General features: G+C 33.9%; 3 protein-coding genes across 4 annotated transcripts in view; 2 read left to right on the forward strand and 1 right to left on the reverse strand.

The window, feature by feature from the left end:
• LOC143361999 (uncharacterized) overlaps positions 1–24,595 on the forward strand; it is a 533,154-nt gene that overhangs the window by 313,992 nt on the left and 194,567 nt on the right. The window lies entirely within an intron of this gene.
• On the reverse strand, positions 5,533–11,653 carry LOC143362025 (uncharacterized). 2 transcript variants are annotated; one of them, XM_076801804.1, is made up of 10 exons: positions 11,430–11,653; positions 9,170–9,345; positions 8,925–9,106; positions 8,592–8,838; positions 8,315–8,513; positions 7,930–8,155; positions 7,466–7,610; positions 7,148–7,398; positions 6,520–6,907; positions 5,533–6,012 (listed from the first exon to the last, which is right to left on the reverse strand). In XM_076801804.1, exons 2-10 carry the CDS (start codon positions 9,296–9,298, stop codon positions 5,719–5,721), a joined length of 2,061 nt encoding a protein of 686 aa, XP_076657919.1. In that variant the 5' UTR covers positions 9,299–9,345; positions 11,430–11,653; the 3' UTR covers positions 5,533–5,718. The 2 variants fall into 2 exon arrangements, with proteins under 2 accessions (XP_076657919.1, XP_076657920.1); XM_076801805.1 differs by lacking the exon at positions 11,430–11,653 and adding an exon at positions 9,680–9,797.
• The window catches only part of LOC143362236 (uncharacterized), a 90,403-nt gene continuing 85,997 nt past the window's right edge, over positions 20,190–24,595 (forward strand). Inside the window, exon 1 of the mRNA XM_076802225.1 lies at positions 20,190–20,458. Coding sequence (XP_076658340.1) covers positions 20,342–20,458 — 117 coding nt within the window. The 5' untranslated portion in view covers positions 20,190–20,341. The remainder of the gene's footprint in view (positions 20,459–24,595) is intronic.

The raw sequence follows: 24,595 nt of genomic DNA on the forward strand, positions 1-24,595 counted from the left end.
ATACGGAGCGTCTAGCTAGAAGTGCATCACAGAAATAAAATTCACTCTTAAAATTTTGCAGATTAATCTTAACCTCTGCAGATTGGCTCACTGTCTCCTCACCCAAGCAGCAGCTGAACTGGGTGCAGATATAGTGCTTATTTCAGAACCACTGTACAACCCTGGAAGTTGGATTTATTCCGCAGGAGGGACAACCGCGATCTGGGTCACCAATAATAATGGTAAAAAAAGACTAGAAGATGGTGATAATACAGGTGATGACTATACGGCGGTAAGGCTAAAAAATCTCACAATAGTAAGCACATACTTCTCTCCTAATATATCAAAAGACCTATTTGCATACAAGGTGAAAAAATTAATGCAATTTTTAGACCAGGAAGCTTTAAGAGGCAATAGCATTATCGTAGGAGGAGATTTTAATGCCAAATCCCCAGCCTGGGGATCAAGGGAGCAGAACCCTAAAGGAACCATACTGCTCGAAGAACTACTCGGTAGTAACATCTTTCCATGTATACCTGAAGGAGGTCACACATTTGAAAGAGGAAGCTCCACCTCTAACTTGGATTTCTTGGCAACCTCTCAGGACCTGCAACAGAAAGAATATCAATTAGCTAATAAAATTCTTAACCTTGAAACTGCTTCTGACCATAAGTATATACTTACAGAATTGAAGACCACAGAAGAAAAATTAAAAACCAGGAACCGATGGAAAATAACCAGAGCAGGAATCACCAGGCTGGGGATTACGATGGAACGCACACTAAGAGAGGACGGAATTAACGAAGGAAATTCATACGATAAAGACGAGGAAAACAAATTCCTAAATGCAATGTATAAAATATGCGACGAAGCTCTAGACAAGCCGGACTTGACGAGCGTAAGGGATAAAGGTAACGCCTGGTGGACACCCGAAATCAAAAAAGAAAGATCGAAAACACAGAAATTGAGAAGAGCCACCCAAAAGGCAAGAAGGAAAGGCAGGAATGATGAGAGAGAGGCACTGACTTTCCTTTATAAATTAGCCAAGAGAAACCTCCAGAGACTCATCAGCAAATCTAAAGAGAAAACATGGAAAGAGCTCTGTGAGATTATTAATAAAGACATTTGGGGAAAACCTTATAAAGCAATAATGCGACAGGTAAAAAACAACAATACCCCGGCATCACTTTCCGCAGTTTTTGCGGAAAAGGTAATGAAGGGCCTATTCCCACAAGAGGATAAAGGACCTGAACAGCAAATACAGAGAGAAGAAGAAGCTGAACCAAACGAAGAACTACCTGTAGGAAATAGAGAGTGGCAAATGCCAGAGGTAACCAACGAAGAAGTTTTAGAGGCCGCCAAAAAGCTCAAACCCGGAAAGGCACCGGGGAACGATGGCATGCAACCTGAGATTGTAAAGACGATGGTGGAATTCAGACCGAATAATGAAGAGAATGAAGAGATCGAATTTAGACCTAACAGGTTCGCTGCACTATTTAATGGTATTTTGACAAGAGGAATTATCCCGCAAAGATGGAAGAAGGCCCGTACAATACTACTCAGAAAAGAAGGTAAGGACCCCTCCTCCCCTGCGGCATACAGACCAATTTGTATTTTAGATGCAGCAGCAAAACTTCTGGAGTACGTTATCCGGGAGAGGCTACTCGGCGAGATCGGACCCAAGCCGTTCAATAAAAACCAATTTGGATTTGTAAAGGGGGCCTCAACAGTACATGCAATGGAGGAAGTAAGAAAGGCTGCAATCGAGGCATCCAACAAGAACAGATTTGCGGCAATGATCGCCCTGGACGTTAAGAACGCGTTTAACACGCTGAGTTGGACGGCTATCCATAAGGAGCTTAAAGGCAGGAAAATCTCCGACTATCTTGTCCGTATAACCAAAGATTATTTCAGGGGTAGATCTGTCGAATATGAGGCTCAAGAGGAACCGATAGATCTGAACATGAAGATGGGAGTACCGCAAGGATCTGTCTTAGGCCCTTTCCTATGGAATGCGGTATACGACGGTCTACTAAACAGAGCGACTCCCCCGATGTCGAAAAAGATTGCATTTGCCGACGACATCGCGATCCTCACGCAGGCCTCCACGGAAAATAGACTTAAAATCAGAGCCGAACAGATGGCAGAAGACGCGAGAAGATGGATGGAGACTGCTGGGCTGTCACTCGCAGAGAGAAAAACGGAAATAATGCTATTGAACTGTAAAAGGGTGGAGGAGGAACTTACCTTTAAAATAGGAGAAACCGAAATAAGACCGAAAGCTGAGTTGAAATACTTAGGAATTACCTTCGAATCGAACAAAAGTTTTAGGAAACACATCGAAAACTCCACGAACAAGGCCATCAGGACAATGGCGGCTCTCAGTAGGTTAATGACAAACTCTATGAGGACTAAGCAATCGGGACGTAAATTATATTATATGACAATGGAATCCATAGTCTTATATGGAGCCCCAATATGGGCAGAAGCGGCGGAGAGAATAGCAAACAAAAGAATGTTAAGAAGGACTCAAAAAATAGGACTGACTAGGGTGATCTCATCATACAGGTCCGTACCCCTGGAAACCCTCTCGGTGCTTTCCGGGGTCGTACCTTGGGACCTCAAGGTCATAGAGAGGAGAGAAATTTTTGACGAAGAGAAGGAAATGAACGAGCTCCTACAAAACGATCTAGATAACACCGTAGGAATCAACGAAAGGAGAGCTCCCTTTCCGCCCAACTTGAGCGAGGAGATAAGAGAAGAGACCGATGAGCCACCTGAGATTTTAAGAAATCGTATCAAGAAGTTAATCAGAAAAAGGGCAAGGGAGAGGACGACCCTGAGGTGGCAGGAGGAATGGGATACGGCACCCGTGGGTAGATGGACCCATAGACTAGTCCCTAATATAGAAATTTGGATGAATAGAAAACACGGAGATTTAAACATTTACATGACACAGGCCCTAACGGGCCACGGAGTTTTTAATAGTTTCAGATACAGAATCGGAAAAGCGGTCACGAACGAATGTTGGTACCACCAGGGAGTAGCGGACACCCCGGAGCACACGCTGGTAACATGCCAGAAATGGGAGGACGAGAGGAGGCCTCTACTTGAAGCACTGAAGAGCACACCGGACAACCTCTCCATCGAGAAAATAATGGAGGGTATCCTGGAAGATGAAAACACCTGGAGGACATTCGCAGCATACTGCAGAAACATACTGAAGCAGAAAGAAGAGGAGGAGAGAAAACGAGAGAAGGACCAGATCGACAACCCTATCACGATGGATGTCGAGGACGACTTAGAATCAGCCGACGCCGACAGGATGGCAGATCTATAAGTTATGTAGTTAGGTTTACAATAATTTTACTGTATGACTATAATAAGCGATATAGTATTTAAAATGTACTGAAGTTATTTTCTCACGGTGTTGCAGCTAACTCTGGGCAAGGAGCAAAGGGGGGGAGTCTCGGAACAGAGGACGACACCGGAGCCGGTGCACCTGGAGAACAATGGAGGGAAGCCAAGGACAACCAATGCCTGTGAAGAAGCGGACTACGCGGGACCAGGCTAGGATGACACCAGGACCTACCCCCACAACTCTCTGAGGAAATTTAGGACACCCGGTACAACAATCTGCATCCGGGAGTCTCCCCCCCCCCCCCCCGGGGAACCACCCACGAGCAAGGCTGCATCACCGGGATATCTTCGGTACGAGCGACTAAGGTCCAGCGGCGTAGTGCTTGCTGCAACGGTTGCAGCGGCAAGGCGCAGTTACCGACGAAAAGATAGATTCCTGCCGCGAAACGAGCACGCGATTACATAGAGTCCTGTAAGAATACAAACTATGAGTAAGTAGGGCTAGTATATAGCAGGGGCCACTTCGCTAGCGGCGTATTGCTTTACGCCAGCGACAAGATGGCCGTCAAAGACAAACGTACGTGGCAATTAACATTTTTAATTAATACTCGCGACTAGGGGTTCTTTTATAGATCTAAAGTGTAAACCCGACGCTTTTTGGGGACGACAAACAAGACGGGACGGATTTCAAGTTTTAAAAACGCCCAGATTAAAAGATATTTTTCCGGGGGGTGGGGGGGGCAAAAAATTTGCACATAGCTACAAAGCTTAAGCCTTTTTATACATAAGTCTTCTCTGGAGTTTCGCGTAAAATCAAATAATTTAGCGACGGGACGCGGGACAAACCTCAAAATTATTTTGGCAAAAAGATACTTTTTTGGTGGGGGGGAGATTAAAAACTACCATATGATTAGAAAACCAAGCTTTTTTAACGCCTAACTTTCCTCTAGAGTTTCGATATAAGACGAATAGTTTAGACGGTAGTTAAAATTTACATGAATTTGAATATATAGAAAACGGCGAGAACCGGATCAAAGGCCTCTTACAGGTATACAACCGTGCCAATTGACGTCGTCTCCAGAAAGCGGGCGAGTAAGATTCTGAACCTCCGACAAAGTTCTAATTTCAAATTTTAAAGTTAGATAGATATTTATTTAAATGATATGGGATAGTATAAACTGACAACATAAGAAATAGGACACTCTACCCTTCACCAATATAACGGCAAGGGTAAACTCTGACAACGAAAATAGATCAAACGACCTCGCTGGTTACAGGTGGAATAAGTGAAAAACACAATTTTCAATACAGAACGGGGTTACTTGAGTTCAAAGCGCGACCTAATAACAATTCACGACCGAAAAACGACTGAGGAGTCGAGCAGGAGGGGGTAGTCACCCAGGGCACGCGAACCTCAACGCCAAAATTCGAAATCAGAGAGAATCGAACTTCCTTCGAATACAGTCGAATTCAGAGTTTTTAGTTACCAATTCATACGTTTTCATAGAATTTTTGAGATTTTTTCAAAAACTTCAGTTAAACGTGTAATTCGGTACGCGATAACGCAGTGCCGGGTTAAATAAAATCCTGAAAAGGAAAGAATATTGTAATACCAGGTCATACTTGCTTCAGAATTCGAATTTTCTGCCGAATATTACAAATTACTCCACGATGAGGTAGAAATTCGCAATTTGGGTTCTATACAGACGTAGATTGGACCTTTAGGAAACACAATTGACCACTTCTAAACTGCTCATTGCGATACTGAAGCGGCAGTTTGTCTAGATTTTGACCCTTGCATACGTATATGGATTTTAAACCATGCCGGCCCCTTAAGCATCTTAAAGTAATACGTAATATGTAATTAATATGTAATATGTAATTAAACAATACCACAAAACTAAACTGTAAAAGTATTTCTTATAATTAGGCTGTGAAGTTTTTTGTATTTATGACATATGCGAATGTATAAAACATAAGAAAACATGTATATGTACGAATAGTACTAGCATTTTTAATTTTTTTCATTTTTCGTACTATCTTCTAATGGGTGGAAGAAATTTTTCTATTATTCTGTGTTACACAATAATCTATGAAAATGGAGATGTGCATAAAGATTCGCATTCTACTTATAATATGCATTTTGTGAATTATACCAATTCACACAGACGGTCTTGTAAAATTTAGACTATATAGAATAAAAAAGTTTATTAACAATACAACATTTGTACATCGCTAGCAAAAGGTAATCGAAAAACATAACATTCTTTTCTAGTTCCATATATTCTATAATTTATATTCTATGATTAGAGTCAAATTTCTTTAATGAGTTCCTCCAAAAAGGAATGTACAAGTTATGACAAATTGAAAACTATTTTTTTAAATACGCGTCACACAGTTCTCGGAAACTTCTCCTTTTATATTCAAAAAACAGGCGCCATTCGCTGCATTGTTTTCTCCCGTGAATACGACACACACTAATCCATTCATTGCCGTATGTTGCCATAGCTCATACACCCATTTGTTCACCGTATGAAATGTTTTCTCCAATTGGTCGTTTTTTAATTTGTCTTCTTCTATCCTCACATGGCACAAAGTAAAAGCGTGCTCCATTGCTATTTGAGAAGCTCGGTTTACGGCTTGGTTATCATCGTCCATGACAACAAGCCGAATCTACAAGTCCAAAATTATAATTTAATAAATAACAACTGTTCAACACATTTCATTTTGTTACGTTTCAATAGCCAATAGGCGATTTTTATAGATTTCAATGTAATATTTTATTGAATAGTCGAATTCGAAAGTAATTTTTCACCGTTACTTGTAGCTTTTGAGATATTTAATTTAAAAAAAAAGCCAAATTTTTAACTTTAAGAATTGTTTCTGCTTGAGTTGTAAAAGCTATACCAATCAATGTTTGTGTTTATGTTTTTGAATAGCAGGGTTCTATAGAGTTTCCCAAATACAATGGTACATTTTTGTAAACATCATAAACATTGAATCATATTTAAATAATAGTTAAAGAGAGTGAGGCGTTTTGAATGCCTCAGTTTTCATAGATACTTTTCAATTCATTTTCAAAATTATAAATCTGATAAACTATATTGGTTATCAAAACATAAAATTAGAGTTGAACAGTGTAATAAAAAAATCGAGCTGCAGAACAACTGTAAAACACACCTGGTCATTCTTATCGAAATTGTTATCGTCCATAATATTAAGGGAAGAAGACAAATACTTGGAGTATTCGTTCATAACTTCTCCACTGCCTACAATTGCAGCTGTTTTCTCGTTCTTCGTTACATGTTTGAAAAGTGAAGTGGCATATCTCCGGATCTCCGTTTTTTTATCTTCACGTTCACGCTGATCTACTTCCATCTTCAGTACGTCCATATCGCATCGTCCCAGCAACACAGCATCCCCGTAATCCACGCTGTTCGCTAATTTCAATTTTGTTAGTTTCATTGAAGCCTTTGAATCCTCGGTTGAACAATGCCCGGTTTTATCCTCTTGTATCCTCTCACCCAGAAATTCCCTAACCAATGTTTGCAACTTTGTTTTTCTGTACCTATATTGTGAGCAACAATTAATATTTTCACTTTCAAAAATATTATTTAGTTAGTGTAAAAGTAATTAGTAGAATATTTTAACTTCGCGTTTTACAAACGATTTTTCTAATATTTACAACTAATTTATGGTTTAATGTATTTGATTGTAATGATTCTGATTTCTTAATCAAAATCAGCTGTTATTTTTACACCAACTTAATACATGATGAGATCAAAAAGTTATATAAGGAAAAGATGACCTGTCACCAGTAATGTTAAAGATTACGGATGTATCAATGATGTACGGGTGCATCATCTTCAAGGTATGCAGATCAGAATTTAAACTTTGTCCTACGAGAATAGCATCCGCCGGAAGTAAAGTACGTAGAACTTGCTGGACGTCAGACAATGTGGTCGATACATCCGCCAACATCTCTTTCGTTATGCCGCTAAACCGAGTGAGATAGTCCGTGATACGATTTTCTGGTTTAACCAGACTATCGTAAATAATCTGTAATAAGAATTTCATGAAGTCTGTATACTGATCGTTAACGAGATAATGTTAATTTTGAACTTACTTTCATACTTTCGTCGACCAGGGATATTCTCGTCAACTCTAATTCTCCAGTTGTAGTTCTACACATTTCACAATCCAGACCAAACATAGGAGATCTTGGAGTGGCTTCTAAATATGAATCTTTTGTCATCATATAACTTTCATACCTAAACGTCAAGAACAGTTGTTGCTTTCATTAAAATACATCTTACAATATTGATATCGTTAGTACCAAAGTTAGGCAAAACTTAATACAATTAATAATTTTTATTGATTTAATTAATTACATAATTAACGATTCTAATATAAAATTTTTTCTGATTATAGTTGATGTAGGTGTCAGCAACAGTAATTGACAACTTACTTCATCAATTGATTAAATTGGTCGCCATTTGTTAGGAATAATTAATTTTAATCATAAGCATTAATTATTCAATCAAATAAAAAATTTTAGTCAATTGACGCCCAGCTCTACTTAGTACCTACTTTTTGACTAATTCACCCTTCAAGGGTACTGGGTAATTTTCTTCGATCATTTGACATAAAGATAAAAGTAATCTTATTCTAGAAAACCTGTCCGTAACAGGTAATTCAGATGCATTGTTCAATGAATCAGTATTTTTTGATCTTATACAGTTCATTGGAAAAACAGTTTTTAATAATTTTACTACATCCCCTGTACTTTTTAAAGCAGCCTCTAGTGTTCCATACTCTGGAAAAAGAATGTAAAACTTATTAAAATGTATTATTTTATGTTTTCCTTGGATATTTTTTTCTGCAAATAAATTTCATGATTCATATGTGGATTCTATAGTAGTTAGTGTATTAACAATGTAAGTACAGGAAAATTATTGTTATGTTATGAGCGTACGTTTAATCAATTTGTCACTCTGTATCCCAGTTATAGGAACTGCTGCTAGATCTTCTACAACTGATCCTCCATATGCTGTAGGTGTTACTACCTCTACACGGTGCTCCAATTTTGTTGTTATATGTGGAAACATACTTTCGTATGCCATGAAATGGTATAGGGAGAGTCTTTCGACAACAAGAATCACTGTATGCGTAACCTTTTTAAAAATATTTTAGGTATATTTAATGTAACTTCAAATATTTTGTTTATATCACGTTTTTACTATTTCCATTACCTTATTATATTTCTCAAGGTGACACCATCTTGTTGGCATGTACGGAGAATGATGTCCATGTAAGGAATACAACAACAAATGTTGCACATCGCTAAGGAAAATAGGAATCCTGTTTTCGCTTTTAATATTAATACTTAAACTAGCACTTTCACCGACCGCTTTTAAACGAAACCGAGGTATCGCTGTAAGTCTCTTTTTACGTTCCCTCAATTCCTGTTTCAATTTTAAATATTCATCTCCACTTAATCTATATAGTACAATATAGAAATTTAATTAGTCACTTTTATTAGAAACTATTTTGTAAGTATTAATTAAATATAAATTCATACAAACCTAGGTTTTTTATTAGCAAGCGGATTTGAAGTTTCTTCGGTAATTTCCACTTCTACTTGTGCGGTAGAATCTTCCAAACGAGTCTCTTTTACATCTACGCTACAAGGTCGTTTACGATTAGAACTTTCTTCCATAGAAATTTCGATATTGTTGGTATCATTGGACTTTTCTGTTTCTTCAGACTGAAACAGTACGCAGCAATTAAAATTCATCATAAATGTTATATTTTCAATAGGTATACCAACCGCTTTTTTAAGGGCAAGTGACTTTGCTTCTCTGTCCTTATCGTTCAATTTAGTAATTTCCAAAAGTGCAGCCATTTTCTTTTTCTTCTTTTCCATTCTTTGCAACTGTTTCGATGTTAGATTCTTCATAATATATTTTCTTCTTAATTATTTCCAAGGAAATTAAAATACTATATCTTAAAAGAAACAAACAAATCTATGTACAGTCTAATATTAAAATAAGAAGAAATACTGATTTAAAAGCATAGTAATACGAATATTAAAAATACTTTTCATACTTAGATTACACAAAAAACATGAGATTGAAAAAATATATTTTAATAATGAAATGTGGATAGAATTATTTGTACTTCCTCTGTCCAATATTACAGAATATATTTCTGAAAAACTTTCTATCAGTCATTAAAAAAGCAAAGCGAAATAATTAATTACTAGTCATTGAAATAGTAATTATTACAGAAAAAATTGAAAACAAATTAAGCCAAAGTGTGATAAAAGGTAGGTGCTTACCTGTATAATTAAAGCGTAGCCAAACTCTTTTGCAGAATTAATGTAAGCTTAGAGTTGTAACTTCTCAATGAAATTAATTTAAAATAACGTGTAAAAAAGTATGTGCATACTATAATTTGGAAAAAAATTAACATATATCATTATATGGGACAGGGGGAGTACAAAATAATGAAAATAATGATAACTATGAAAGAATGATCAAAATAAATCAATGGTGAAGATTACCTGAGAATTGTAATATACATAAAAACATTAAAATAATGTGTAATCTCAGAGAAATGTTGCACATTTCTGAATACGAAAAATGGTATAAGGATCAGATGTATCCCTTTATAAATAAATACATTTGTTCAAATAAAAATTCAAGGATAAAGTTCTTGGATTTCATGTGACGAATGTTTGTAAAGTAATCTTTCAATTTGATGTTTACTATAAGAATACATGTATAACCAGTTTTATAGTTTTTCTTTGTATTACTTGGTTACCTTCCATTGTTAAATACTAAAATTGCCACTTGATAAATGATACAGCATATGTTTTACTCAAATTATACAGGGCGAGTCATTTAACTTTGCCACTTAAATTTATTTGTAAATTATTTCTTTCATAAAAGTATGTTTCAAATAAAAGTTGTTTGGCATTAACACATTCGAGACCAGAAACATAGTTCTAAGTCATCTCAAATTCATTAACTGAATACTGGCAATGTAGTCCAATATCATTTCAAATTCATTACCCGATGACCGGCAACATGGTTTCTAAGTCATTCTTTATATTCACATATATTTATATAGCAGACTCTTGTGGCATTCAGCTATAGACTTCCGAAAATTATATGCGGCATTCTGCTAAGAGCCTCATGCAACAACCACCGGTCATGAATGTGTTAAGTAGGACATTTTTTAATTATAACGTGTGTCGAGTCTTGTAATTCTCGCCAATACTGAATGCAGAGTGGAAAACTATTAAGGCGTATTGGGTTAAACATAGTAGTTACTGAGATATTTGATTGATATTTAATTTAAGTAACGCTCAAAGCATTGATACATGTATAGGTGTTTCCAAAATTATAATACATGCTGTAACGATACAGTTTTTAGATATTATAAATGGTACACTATAAATTTATGACTGGATCGTTTGGATTTAGTTTTTTTGTTTGTATAGTATAAGCTGATGTTCATGTAATAGGATATATACACGTATTTGGATACAGTTCAGACAAGCGATATTTTCCGCGAATAGTCAATTTGCATAATAGGAACCCAGCTACGAGTTCACTAAATTAGGTATTCCAACAATGCTGGTTCGGATAAATGGAGTCCAACTGTATCTTGATAATAATTAATTTTTTATGTTGTATACTGTAATAGCTTATATATTATTCAATACTCTTTATATTATAACTGAAACATTCAAAGCTATCTTTCATATCGTAATAGAAACTAATATTGTATACTATGTTCGATATTAAACAACTTTTGTTTAAAACATTTTCATACAACAAATAGTTTACAAGTAAATTTAGATGACACAGTTAAATAATTCATTCAATAGTTAAATAATGTTATTGTATTTAATAATTAGAGATGACACATTCGTACAATCGATTTCTTAGTATTTATTTATAATTATGGAAAAATTTTGTGATTATAACATAATCATATTATTAATGTAATGTTTATTATAAACAAAAATACCACAATTTACATTTTAGTTTGTTCTAAACCAATAATAATATGTAAATTACCATCGTCGCTACTTAGAGGTTATGTTTTCATCATGTTATTTCAACCGTAGTGACAATATTTCTATTTAAATAAAGCGATTCACACAACACACATTAAATAGTTAATCTTTACTTCAATTGAAAAGAAATATATTTGCTTTGAAATTTTAAGCATAGGTATGTAAAAACGAAACACGAAATACATATGTTGTTTTAAACACATGTTCTTCACTACAATGCTTGTTGTTAGAGGTCAGCACATGTTTGCAACAAGGAAATATAGTTGTTGAAAAGGTTGAAAATTCTCATGTATTTTGCAGATTTTATTGCCTTAATGAAATAGCCCAAGGCTATTCAGCTATTCGGCTATTCTATTGGCTTGTCTGGTAATAGCTCAAGTAATCGGTAATGTTAAATAATAATCAATAAAAAGTTTGTTGTATGTATATGTATTTTAAAAATTCAAGATCGGAATGTTCTCATCAATCTATGATTTTCAAAATTATTAGCATTGTTTTTGCAATAGGTTAATTGAATGACCGAGTGCCTCTATTTGATCGATTATAATATTACTTAATTTTGTTACTATGAGTATACCCAGATAGCACAGAGACGTCTCAAAGACGTCATTTCCAGATAGCACAGAGACGTCTTAAAGACGTTTTGAATGTCTTCCGGACGGCTTCCTAACGTCTCCAAACATATCTTCCGAACATATCTTTATTACTATTTCTTATAAAGTTAAAATTAAACATTAAAATTAAACAAATTAACCAACAAATTAAGATTTTAAACAACAAATTAAGATTTTAAGTTTTTTTTTAGTTTCTTCCATTTCTGACCTTGCATAACCTTGAAGGCTACTGTGCAGTATACGGATGCATTCGTTTAGACACACGCTTTCATGCGATATAAAAAAATATGCAGCATGCCATTTAAAAAATTGAAGGTCACCTTCATATCTAACAAAATAGTATAAACACAAAAAAATAGTACTACTTTTTCCTCTTTCATTTTGTTCTAATATTGACTATTTCTAATATTGAACACCCTATATAGATAGTCAGTCCCATAAGTATTCGTACGCTCTTAAAAATCGCATAACTTTGTCAATATTGAACTATACTACTTGAATTTTTGTGAGAAGTTAGAACAATTGGATCACTACATGAAGTGAAAAAAATTTTTTACAAAAATTGCAATTGGTCGAAAGTGCAGAGAAAATACTAAAAGTTGTATTTTGCAACTTTTTATGTGGTCTTACATTGAAAATTTAGAAAGTACGATTTGTAGATCTGAGAATTTCATCAAAATCGGTTAACGTTGCAATGAGCTGCAGATGTGCCAAAATGATCACATAAGGGCGAAATTCCCTGAGAAGGCCAAAATTCTGCGACTTTCGCCCTTACGTTTTCATCGTTAAATGTTTGTAGCTCAGTGCAATGTTGACCGATTTAGATGAAATATTCAGAATATGTATAATTGATACAGATGTACTTTTTAAATTTTTAATATAAGCTCGCATAAAAAAGTTGCAAAATACAACTTTTAGTACTTTCTCTGTAATTTGGACCAATTGCAATTTTAATCAAACATTTTTCTCAAGTTATGTAGTGATCCAATTGTTCTAACTTCTCAACAAAATTCAAGTAGTATAGTCCAATATTATAAAGTTATGCGATTTTTGTATATACTTCTATTCTGTATATACTTTTCTTTAAGTAGGAGTGTAACACTGTAAAACAAATGAAAATTCGGAATTAATTGATTAATATTTTTAAATTGATTATGGATAATTGATGCTTAAAATGATAAAAAATTTGTATGGTAATAAGATAAGTCGTCAGTTACTGATCGAAATTGAATTGAAATTGTTTCGAATGTTTGCTTTTAGTAAATTATGCACATTACAATTATTTTGGTCAATCTTTAGATTGTATCGTAGTAACAATTAAAACAACAATATTGTTGTTATGTTATATAACATATATTGCACTTGAAATTATATTAATTAGAGGTATAAATACATATATTATACATCAGTTGAATAAAAAAATTAATTGTTAATTGCAATTAAAATCGTCCATTATTAAATATATTAAATATCACCCAACTTTTAGATCTGTTTTTAATAAACATTCTAAACGTAGTAGTAGATCTAAATAAAAAACTAATTATAATTAAATTAAGCAATATTATAGAAATAATTATTTATTAAACAGGAAAACTAAGCATTAAGTATCTAGATGGTACGACAATCTAAAACATGTATCTGGGTTAGACCATCATAGTTAAAATTTGAATTATTAAGGAATATTTTATAAAGGATTAAAGGGTATCTAATCTTCAAGTAATTTACTGTTATAAAATTCTGTATCTATGAATGAATTTGATAATGCAAACTAAACGTATTAAAATTTAATAGAAAATATATGGACAATATATAGTTTTTCTATTCTCTCTTTCGAACCATTTCATGAATGAATGCATTAAACAGGTTGGGGTTCTATATGGAGAAACCTCATAGATACGGCACTGTTAGAGAAAGCAAGGATCTACGAGCAGTGATACAAACAGTCGCGATACATTATGTAGATGAAGAAGATCAATAGATTCTAAGCGAATGCGATTATGCGCTTTATGAATCACTATCCATTCCTCACTCGTGTGATAAAAACCCAGTTTTTTTTGTTTTCTTTTTTGATAGTATAATATACTCGCTAAAACGGTATTTGAATAATTTTATATCAAAACACGTGTCTGTTAAAAGAAAATTCGTATATTTTTCTTATTTTCCCTATTTACAATTAAAAATAAATGATTATTGACGTATGTCGTATGTGATAACTAGACCCCTGTCTTTATGCATTTATAGAAAACACGAGTATACATGAAACATGAAATAGAAAATACATATATATACATATATATATCATTTAACTTACTAGAATTTTTAGAAAAGCAAATTTTCCATCTAGTGGATGTTTCTTCATATTAAAATAGAATTAAGTGTGCAATCTACGTTACAATAAATAAAATATGCAGAATGCAAGCCAACTTTGAAACACATTCTTTTCTTCTACTGTTAGATTACAATTTTCAAAAAATTAATTGAAACGATTTTAATTATTAAATAATAATTTAATAAAATTATTACATAAATTATTAAATTATAAAATAAATGATTAAATTATCAAAATAAAAAAAGAGGTGAATATCGTCAGTATCTTCAATCTTGTAGCCACATTATGAGTAAAAACCGATGCCTGAATATCACTTTTTATATTTTTTAAACAATTGGTCATTTAAAGTCCTATTATTTCAGTGGATCTGAAAGAAAAACTATGTTTGATAGAGGAAGAATTCCATCATTGCGTTTGTCTATCATCCCAATTGCTGTTGTTCGTAACATTCAGATTATATAGAAAAGATAAAATTATTTATTGTGAAATTCAGCATAACGATGAGAAACGTATAATTTTTCAGAAATACACTAACTTTTTCCGAAAACTAACTTGCGTTTTTAAATTTAAAAATTGCAATATTTTAATATTCTGTTTTTTAATTTGTTTCTTTATAAAGGATTTTGTTTCATGTTCCTACAATAACAAGATGTATGATTACATGTAACATTATAAGGAAGACTTGTAAAGCGAAAATAAAGAGCAATAAAATAACAATTGAAGCTTCGTTTTTGAGATGCTCGAATATGTTTAAAACTGTCACTATTTTGAAGTAGCTTTTCTTTTACTGCATCTCAATAATTGAATATTATAGGAAATATCATTGTTATAATATGGAGGTTGTAAACCAACGAAGGAACAGCTCCACAATCATTCTTACATCTTCCTTCAGTATACGCAATTCCGCATTCATATACAGATGCAAAAACAAATTATGGTAATTTGTTGGTTATACTCGGAATGTGGTTTCGTCCAGTTGCTATGTCTGACACTTGTCTTGCCGTTCCTCATTTTTAGCTTTACTCGATAATTAACACGTGCAATGTTTCTGCTTTGGTTTTCCACTTCTTGGAAGCGGTAAATAGTTATTAATCTCGTACGTTATTGATGCTGCAAAAAAGCAACATGACAAGACAAATATTTTAAAACACACTGATTTGAATCTTACTTTGTTAATTCTGAGAAGACTGACAGTTTTTTCTAGATTGTTCTCGATTGTGTTGGTTTGCCGCTTCTTTAAAACGATCCATAATTAATTATCAAACATGATCGTTATGTAAAATTTTTCACTTTCAATGTAACGTATATAAAAGCAAACAGAGCAGTTAATTTAAAAAAAACGCTTTCACTAGCATTTACCTTTTAATACTAAAAAGAATCGATAGTTTGTTGAAATATATGATCTTAGAATCGGTAGATTTATTTTTACCTTACTTAATACTCTGTGTAACATCCAAAAAAGAAACACGAAGAGCCAATTATTTTAAAATACATTGATTCATATCTAATTTTTTTGATATAAGCGAATGTAATCCGTTAAGTTGTTTGATTCCTTAATCAAATACAGTAATCGCAAAGAGGCGAAGCCTCTATCTATTAATAACTGCGATTCATTCACTCCGGTTTCTAATTTTTCTAACGGCATTAATAGCTCTCTTGCATAAATAAATTTAAATGCATCAGATACCTCTGCGCCAATTGAATCTTATGGGTTCGAATGATAAACGTGAATGTTTTTGTTTTTAATTAGCTCTTTGAACGAACTTCAGTCTACTTTCTCTGTGGATATTAAAAAGAATTCGTATAGAAATTTTGATTGTTTTCGAACTCGATTATCCGATACAACAGCTGTCTGCACAACAGCGTATAAAATAACTGAGTCATGAACGAAACTGTGCACAAACGGAAAAAAAGAAGTTTCTTTGTGTATCTTTTTTTATCTGTGACAACCTCTATCAAATTCAGAAAGACTCCACCACTTACACTCTCGTTCATAAATATCTGGACGCCTAGCAAATTTATATATATAAACTGTGTACATACATGTATGTTACAAAAATACGATTTTTTCTCAATGAAAGTAATGTTTATTGAACATGCAGTTATCACGAGGAAAGCAGAATGCATAATATATATTATTTTTACGTTCATATATCCTCCTTCTTGTTTAAATATCCGCTAGTACCAGTCACGGTAGTCTTCTAGCGACAACTTGTCTTTAACATTGGCCTTAGCTCTTTTCCTCTTTTTTCCTTCTTGATTCATTCTCTCACATCACTTGAAAATAATAGCACGAATACAAAACTACCCTTCCCAGTTGTACATTAGCTACTGAAGCAGTAAAACGATAGTGGATTCTCAAATGCATTTTGAAAATTCAGAAAAATTGCGAAATTATCCAACCGATACGCCGCTTTATATCATACTGAGATTGGTTATACCGATAGAACGTGTTATAGATACAGGGTGACCCAAAAATGTTGCACTTCCTAGAGAGATGTGATTCCTGAGGTCGTTTGAAGTAACTTTTTCCTTCACGAAAATGTTCTTCGCGGCTTCCCTAAGGAGTTATTAACGAAAATCACGGACGAATCAGGGCGCAACAAAATCAGACGGATTCCGGCACGGTAGCAGGTTCCGCTGAGCATAGCGTTGGCATTGGCCGAGTCGGAATCAGCCTGCTGTGTCCGCGCTGTGATTGGTCTGTGTTCTTCGTTAATAACTCTTTAACAAAACCGCGGAGAACATTTTCGCAACGGAAAAAGTTACTACAAATAATCCCGGGAATTAGCTCGTTCAATGAAGCACTACATTTTTGGGATACCCTGTATACGTTCCTTACATTCCTAAACTTACTGGGATGAATTTAAAGTTGTAAGAAGTGTCTATCAGTTTAAACGAGATTACCTTGTGATCAACAGAGCACAATCCTGCGCAAAACAACTGCATATAGATGACTGCCAGAATTGTCTGTTATAACAATTATACACATACACATGCATTATACTGCTATATATATAGCAGTTACAAATCAAAACCAAGATCACGTGTACGTGTATGTAAGTATGCACTGGAAAATTGCAATGCAGTACAATTTGCAACGTCGATATATTTTTTTTCATAACATTTTAATAAAAAACGAGCGACGGTTAAAAGCTTTATAAAGCCAGTCAAGAAGGTGACCTTGACAACATATGTCAAGGTCAAGGTCATCCGAGCTGTGTCCCTCTAAACATAATATTTACCAAAAAAACAATAGATTAATAACAATGGCCGGTTGAAAGTAACTGAAAGCTCGCCAAATATATACATACCATACCGAAACTAAAAAATTAATAATATTCAGTGGCACAAATATCAAAGGTCACAAACATAAGTCGTACAGTTATGATTCATTGGAAGATCCAGAAAATTATAGAAAAAAGAGTTCGGAACGTCCGCAGATCCTATTCGCTTGCGAATAACTCAGAATAATAAAAACATCACATTCGAAGATAACTGTGAGACAAATTGTACACTAATTCGAGACCCACAATGAATGAGCAACATTACAGAAAAGAAACAATGCTGAAGAAATTTTACGCCATCGCTAAAGGAAGGTGGCGGCGCACAATGTGTCAGAAAGCCCGTTTTCTGGACAAAATTCCATATCTTAAGAAGCATAAGTGGCGTTAAAAACGTTTCGGAGAAAAAGTTGTAGGATATAGAGAAGAGTACACGATGATTATATTTGTTTGATATTGCAGTGACCTTGAGAAGCTTCGTGAAGTTTACTTTCAAAATTTCATACACAAATCTATATTTTTGATTACGTATTCTTGCAGGTGACGTCAAGACAGGCCCGAAACACTTGGAACATATTATTTTTGCATAAACCGTTATCAAGACATACATAAGCGTTAAAAAGTTGGCATGCCGACTAAAGTGGGGCTGATTATAATAATTGCGAAAGAGTCAAAAGTCAAAATCGATTGTTTTTAGTTATATATTTATTTTCGTACGTTACATAATGACATACTTCGTAATTCAATATTCATAATATTTTACATCTTTTAGGTCAGAATATTTCTTTAAACTATACTGCAAACCTTTTCTGTACAATAATTCAAGTTAAATAAATCTTGAACTAGAGAAAAAACTTTAAAGCTCCTTTCATTTAGTCGACTAGAAAACCATTACTCAACAATTTTTTTATTCGATTTTTCTGAATATCTTCTAAAGAACAGTCCTACAAACACTTTCCAGCAAGAATTACAAGATATATTTTACCTTTCTAAGGAAAAGTTTAGTTAAAGTTACAACAATTTCCGTTTTCGAGTTTTAATAAATGGATCATTTCGAACCAATAAAATATATAATAATTGTAAAAAATTCATTGGAAATTGTTTAATATTCTGTTTTACAATACTGTATAAAAGGCATTTCTTTTAAGTGCGTAAATTAAGTTATGGCAGGAGGAAAAGTGATGCTTCGGGTTACGACGATAAATAAATTTCTTGTTAAATTGATGCCGAGTTATTTATTTGTTTTGGTGATTGTTTATGAACAGATGGGGGCTTTTTCAAAAATATATTCACGTAAAAAAAATATATATGATTTTTTTATTGTTGGTCCGATATTGGCTAATTATCATAAGGGAAAATGAACGTAAAATTTATTGCTGGAAAAATGAATAGCACAAAATATTTACAAATTATTGAAGAAGTACACAAACGCACATGTCACAAGTGTTGCCGGAGATAAATTAATTTTCCAACACGAAAACGTTGTGGTTCATACTGTAAAAGTAGTGAAGGAATACTTTTCCTAAAAAACCTCAACCTTATTAAAAACAGTTGGAGGAATCTTGTCAGGATAGTATACAAGAACAGCAGACAATTTGAAACAGTTGAATGATTTTAAACAACGTATTCAGTAGAGTTGGAAAAAATTGACTCCTAAAAGTGTTCAAAATTTATAATAAATCTTCACCCACCAGAACCATTGCTGTTATTGAATGTAAAGAAGTCGCACCGAAATACAAAATATCATTCATAAATTTTTTAATATTTTAAGCTTCTATGTACGCGTGTTATCATTTCGTTCTGATGGATTTTGGCAAAAATATTATTTTTGTCAAATAAAACTGAACAAGTTGATAAAATCCAATTTTACTTATATATCTTATTAAACCTATCGTAAAATAGTATATAGAAATTAAAAATATAGAAAATATAGAAAATAAATTAAAATCATGTAGATCTTAAAGTGCTATCCTTTTCTCCTAGAGTGTAATATTCGTTTCTTAAGAGGAGAGAAATATAAAGGACATATACGTGGAATGGCTCTACACTTAAGATGGCTCGGGTGTTCTACATTTTAAAAACGGTTTTGTGAAAAGGATGAATACTTTCCTATGGATTTAAAAGCACAAGAATGCGCACAAAAGGTGCACAAGTGATAGCTGTTCCCATATAGAGTGACAAGCATCATATTCCGGAGTTCGTTCTTCTGGTGGAGGCAATTTCACAAGGCATAAAACGGAAGAAGCTCGCGAAACAGAACACGGGGACGTCGGGAAACGAGATAGAAACATTACAAAACGTTGTGTACGAACGTTGATGGCTGGTTCCTCACACGTGGTTCCTCGGGTACACGGATTTCAGTCTCATCCACGTACACAGACGAGTGCCCCCTCGACGGCACGGTGTTTAGAAAGTCCGACATCGAGACCACGATGAGGTACACCTTGGTACCAGAAGACGTGCCCATCGGAAAGGTGTACCAGAAGGTTCACCAGCTTCATAAGCGGTGGGGGTAACCTTAAGCTAGCGGTGTCAGACGGTGCCGAGCACTCACTGCTCGTCGATTCGTCGAGCGATCGACATCGAGTGTTCACAGAGTATTCACTGAGGATTTTTCGTTTTCTCTGAGGAGCCGTCGTTGAAAGGAGACTCGACCTATTCAGTGCCGACAAGGTACCTCAGCAACATGGACAAGGAACAACCGGATTCCCTGGCGACCGTCGCCGTCGTCTCTGAGAAGATGGCCCAGCCTCACAGTAATTACGCTCCCAGCGAGGTGTACTCTTCCGCAGAACCACCACCGGTAAGCATTCGGACGCCTACAGACGAGAAATTTCCGTTAGCATGCACTCAGAGAAGTCCGTCGGCGAATTAATCGGCCGAAACGACTGTCTTTCCATTCCTTTTAAGGAGGCAGTCTCGTATGAACGCTCCAAAATTTAACAATTTTCATAAATTTTTTTCAAAATAATGGTACGTCTTACGTTATAATATTTTTCTTTTTTTTTTGTAATCGATTTAGCTCCTCTTTGGCCATACAGAACAATTATTATTTTTACAACGGATCCAAAATGTATTTGAACACTGACTTTCCGATTTTCGAAAAATTGTCGATGTTTAAACACAACTTATTACTTCGTTAAAACCAATAGTACAGCAACAAAGTTTGACTTATTTGAAAGACTTGAAGACTCTACTTTCACGATACATCGTTCGTTATCTGCTGAGAGTATTTTTCATCTTATAGCAGGTGAGAAACTGAAGATGACATGACTTCACTCGAAAGTGATACAAATTTAATGGTCTATAAAAGCGTTAGAGAATTTTCGTGGTTTAATCAACCGTAGATTCAGAGATTGGAGCTTCTCCTTTCTAACGGCAGCTTAAAAATTGTTCTACGATTGTTTTTGGTCGTTTTATTGAAAGTCATACAATGATGACTTCATACTACCAAACATATTCTTCGTTTCCGTTCCATAAAACAGCCCAAAGAATACGTAGATGAAATTCTGCGGAGTCATTTTTAATCTTCAAACATACGGTAGATTGTGCCACGAAACGAGTTTTCCAAGGTTTTTACAGAACTTTGAATTTGTCATTCTCGGGTGAAAACATCTTTTCAGAAAATTAACTAAGTTCTTGTTTATCGTTGTACTATTCCTTTTTTCGAAATGATCATAGCTTGAACATCAACAATTTTTCAAGAATCCGTAATTTAGTGGTCAAATGAGTTTTGGATCTATTGCATCTCAGGGTGGACTAAAACAAAAACAAAAAAAAAATAAGATGATTCTTGATCAGTATGTTTATCGTCATCGTCGCTATCAAAATAAATAATTTATCGTGAAATGGCGAATGCTTAAATCGCACAATCCAAATTTGCACTGCTACTACGAAGCATTGTTCTCCTGGAATCTTTGTTGTTTCAATGAATTTAAGCATACAATTTTGGGAATGTATTTTTAAGGTTCTATTCTCTTTAAAAAATGCAATAACAATGTCGATTTTGTGACCCGTTTACGTGAGACTGCGTCCTCAAAGAAAAACTCTAGGTTTTAATTGTTTATTCGATGTAAAATTTTTATTTTTATCCTGTTACTCTTTCGAAGAGCTTTATTCAATACTTGCCTACAAATAGGGTAAGGGACCCAGTTACTTTGCGAGTGTCAATTACTGTGCCTATATTAATTATACTTCTTTTTAAAGCATAATGAATATTAAAAAAGACACATATATAACATATATATTAACTGATGTTAATGAACAAAATTTAATATCTCTGTTTTAATATTCATTATGCTTTGAAAATAAGTTTCAGATTGTCTTGTTATGTTTATTAACAGATATTATTTTGGTTGTATATCAGGTTGTTAGGCTATGAAATGTTGAACCTATAATGTCATTGCATATCAAACATTTAGCCATCTAAAATTTCTTGATTAGGTTTTTTGATAGAAATTATTTCCATTGTATATTAAATTGTTGTGTACGAAATGACGGTTTATATGAAGCTAAACTTATGCAGTGTTTTTATTATGAGATACTTTTATGTGTGTAAATAACTTTAGCATGGGCCACACACAAGTCCAAAACCAGTTCTTCGAGGTCCGATTCTTTGAGATCCAAACGTGGAAGTTTTCTGGAGGTCTCTATCCGTATAAGTTGTTCAAAATTTTCTTGCTAGGCCTTTCAACAAAACTTGCTTCCTTTGTATATGAGATTTCTACCATTTATATTATTAATTTTATGGAGTGTTTTGTGGCGAAATATACTTCCATGTTCGAAAATACAACATGTAGTATTCTAAAATTCAGAATGTATTTGTTCTAGTTGATCATTTTTATTTTCTCTGTATAAGCATGTTTCTATTTTTTCATAAAAAAAGTAAATGTTTCGTGAAGACTTGTGTTTAAAGTTAGTTTGTCATTTGAAAGTCTTTGAGCCTCTACACATAAAAACTGACAATCAGTGCACTCCCTCCTCGAAAAACTAACACAAACTCACTCTGAAATTCATTTAAATTTTAGTCGGAAAATGTTCAAAACTCGAGTTACTTTGTTGTTTTTTGTGTTCATGAAACTAAATTTCAGAGTGAAATTATGTTAGGTTTTTCAGGGAGAGGATGCAAGGGGAGGAGCGGAGCCCCTCCCCCATCACAAAGAACAAATTCGGTTATTCAAAATAGGCAGAATTCGCATTTTATGCACAATTACCGAAAATTGTAACACTAATGAATAATGTAGTTTTAAAATTACAAAAATGATTAAAGTAGTTCGAATTGTATGTGTCGGAATCTCTTACATGAATGATGAACAAAATGGGTTTGTTATTAACATTCATCTTCAATTGAAAAATGTGTAAATTACTTATTTTGACTGGTAAATTTGATTTCGAAAAAATTAGACTCATTGAAATTAACTGTTCAAAATCGAACATTTCATATGTAATAACCTGATAATGTATGATGCTGCTATCAAACCACTCCACTTGTTTAGATATATGCTAATTATCAAAAGTTTTAAATTAGTTTCTGTAAGTCCAAGATTAAATTACTTAACACAAAAATTGAATATTCCTTCGAGTGGACAATTGGATTGCTTTGAACCTATATTATGTTTTGGAATTTGCTTGTACTTGATGAGATTTCTGGGAGACTAAATAAATATAATTATGCGTAAGAAAGAAAAAAATTGGAAAGTTTTCAAGAAGCAATCACTGGAAATGGTTTTAAAATGACATTCTATCTGAGTTTTAGTATATTCATCAGTGTAAAAATCTGTTTGCAGTGAGATTAACTCTTTTTCACGCTTAAAAGCAATTTAACACTAGATTTATCCATAAAAAATCATAAAAATGACGGATTCTAAATGTTTTGATTTGCGATTAAGAGTGTGAGGATAAAATTCTGAGGAATTGTTCAATAGTTTTATTTTTTTGAGCGCATATGACAATAAAAATCACCTAAAGTCTGAATAAACACATTTTTGTTATTTTTATATATCAATGTAAAATAGTTACTTTTAATGCTCCGTTAATCTAGTGTTACTAGTTAAATTCAACTTACGAATCCCGCAACCGTGCGACAGTTCTTCTCGAAGCGAAAACTCCGGAGAATGTACAATTTAAAATCAATTCGATATGGTTGGTGAACCCGGAACATAGTAGGCACTGTGTACGTCGTATGATAGTATTGTTCGAGCATCGACTGCGATTATTCAGACAGTGTTACTGCAATGTTGTTACTACGTTATGACAATAAGCGAATTTTAATTTTGCACTATTCTATGTGAAATGTGTGTATGTATATATATGTATGTATGTATATAGTGTTAAAGAAGCATAAAAGTCTCCGGGTTCTGATAGTCTACTGTCAAACGATAACGTTTAGCACTTTGAAGGAAGCAGTAGAAATATTAAAGCTTAAAGCAAAAATTTCCGCTTCCACTTTTCAAATTTATAGATAAGGGATTTTTCACATAAATACAAAAACAGAGCGTATAAAGTACCCGCGGCAGCTCTTTTCAAACTTTAACAAGCATTTACAACTATTAGAAAGTACATAAAATTATAGTTTACTATATGGATATGTAGAGGAGAGTCCCCTCTATCTTTTGACTCAAACCTGAACATAGCGCATGTTTAGTTTTCGCGTAACACCTCATTTTTTATCAAAATCATGAATTTTTACAAAAACCAATGTTTTTCGAAAACATTGCGTGACAGAGCAATTCTGCTTTCGGATTTGGTTTAAAAATGACGAGGTTTGTAAGAATTGCCCAACTGTTATCAAACTGCAGATTAAACTTGGTGTCGTACAGTGTTATTAGACTCAGCACATTGTTTGCGGAACACTTCGCGCGTGGCCTTGAACCTGGCGCGGGCGATATTTTAGCTGCGCGTAACAAATTAGACATTTTTAGAAATCGCTATAACTTTAAAA

This window comes from Halictus rubicundus, chromosome 16 (assembly GCF_050948215.1).
Source record: "Halictus rubicundus isolate RS-2024b chromosome 16, iyHalRubi1_principal, whole genome shotgun sequence".
NCBI lineage: Eukaryota > Metazoa > Arthropoda > Insecta > Hymenoptera > Halictidae > Halictus > Halictus rubicundus.

Bases quoted from the DNA above. Each gene is read 5' to 3' on its own strand.
- LOC143362025 (XM_076801804.1), bottom strand. From the start codon at position 9,298: ATGAAGAATCTAACATCGAAACAGTTGCAAAGAATGGAAAAGAAGAAA. The intron at 7,399-7,465 runs GTAAGTTCAAAA...TTCTTATTACAG, and splicing joins TGGTCGACGAAAGTATGAAA to ATTATTTACGATAGTCTGGT. The intron at 6,013-6,519 runs GTGTGTTTTACA...TTGGACTTGTAG, and splicing joins ATTTCGATAAGAATGACCAG to ATTCGGCTTGTTGTCATGGA.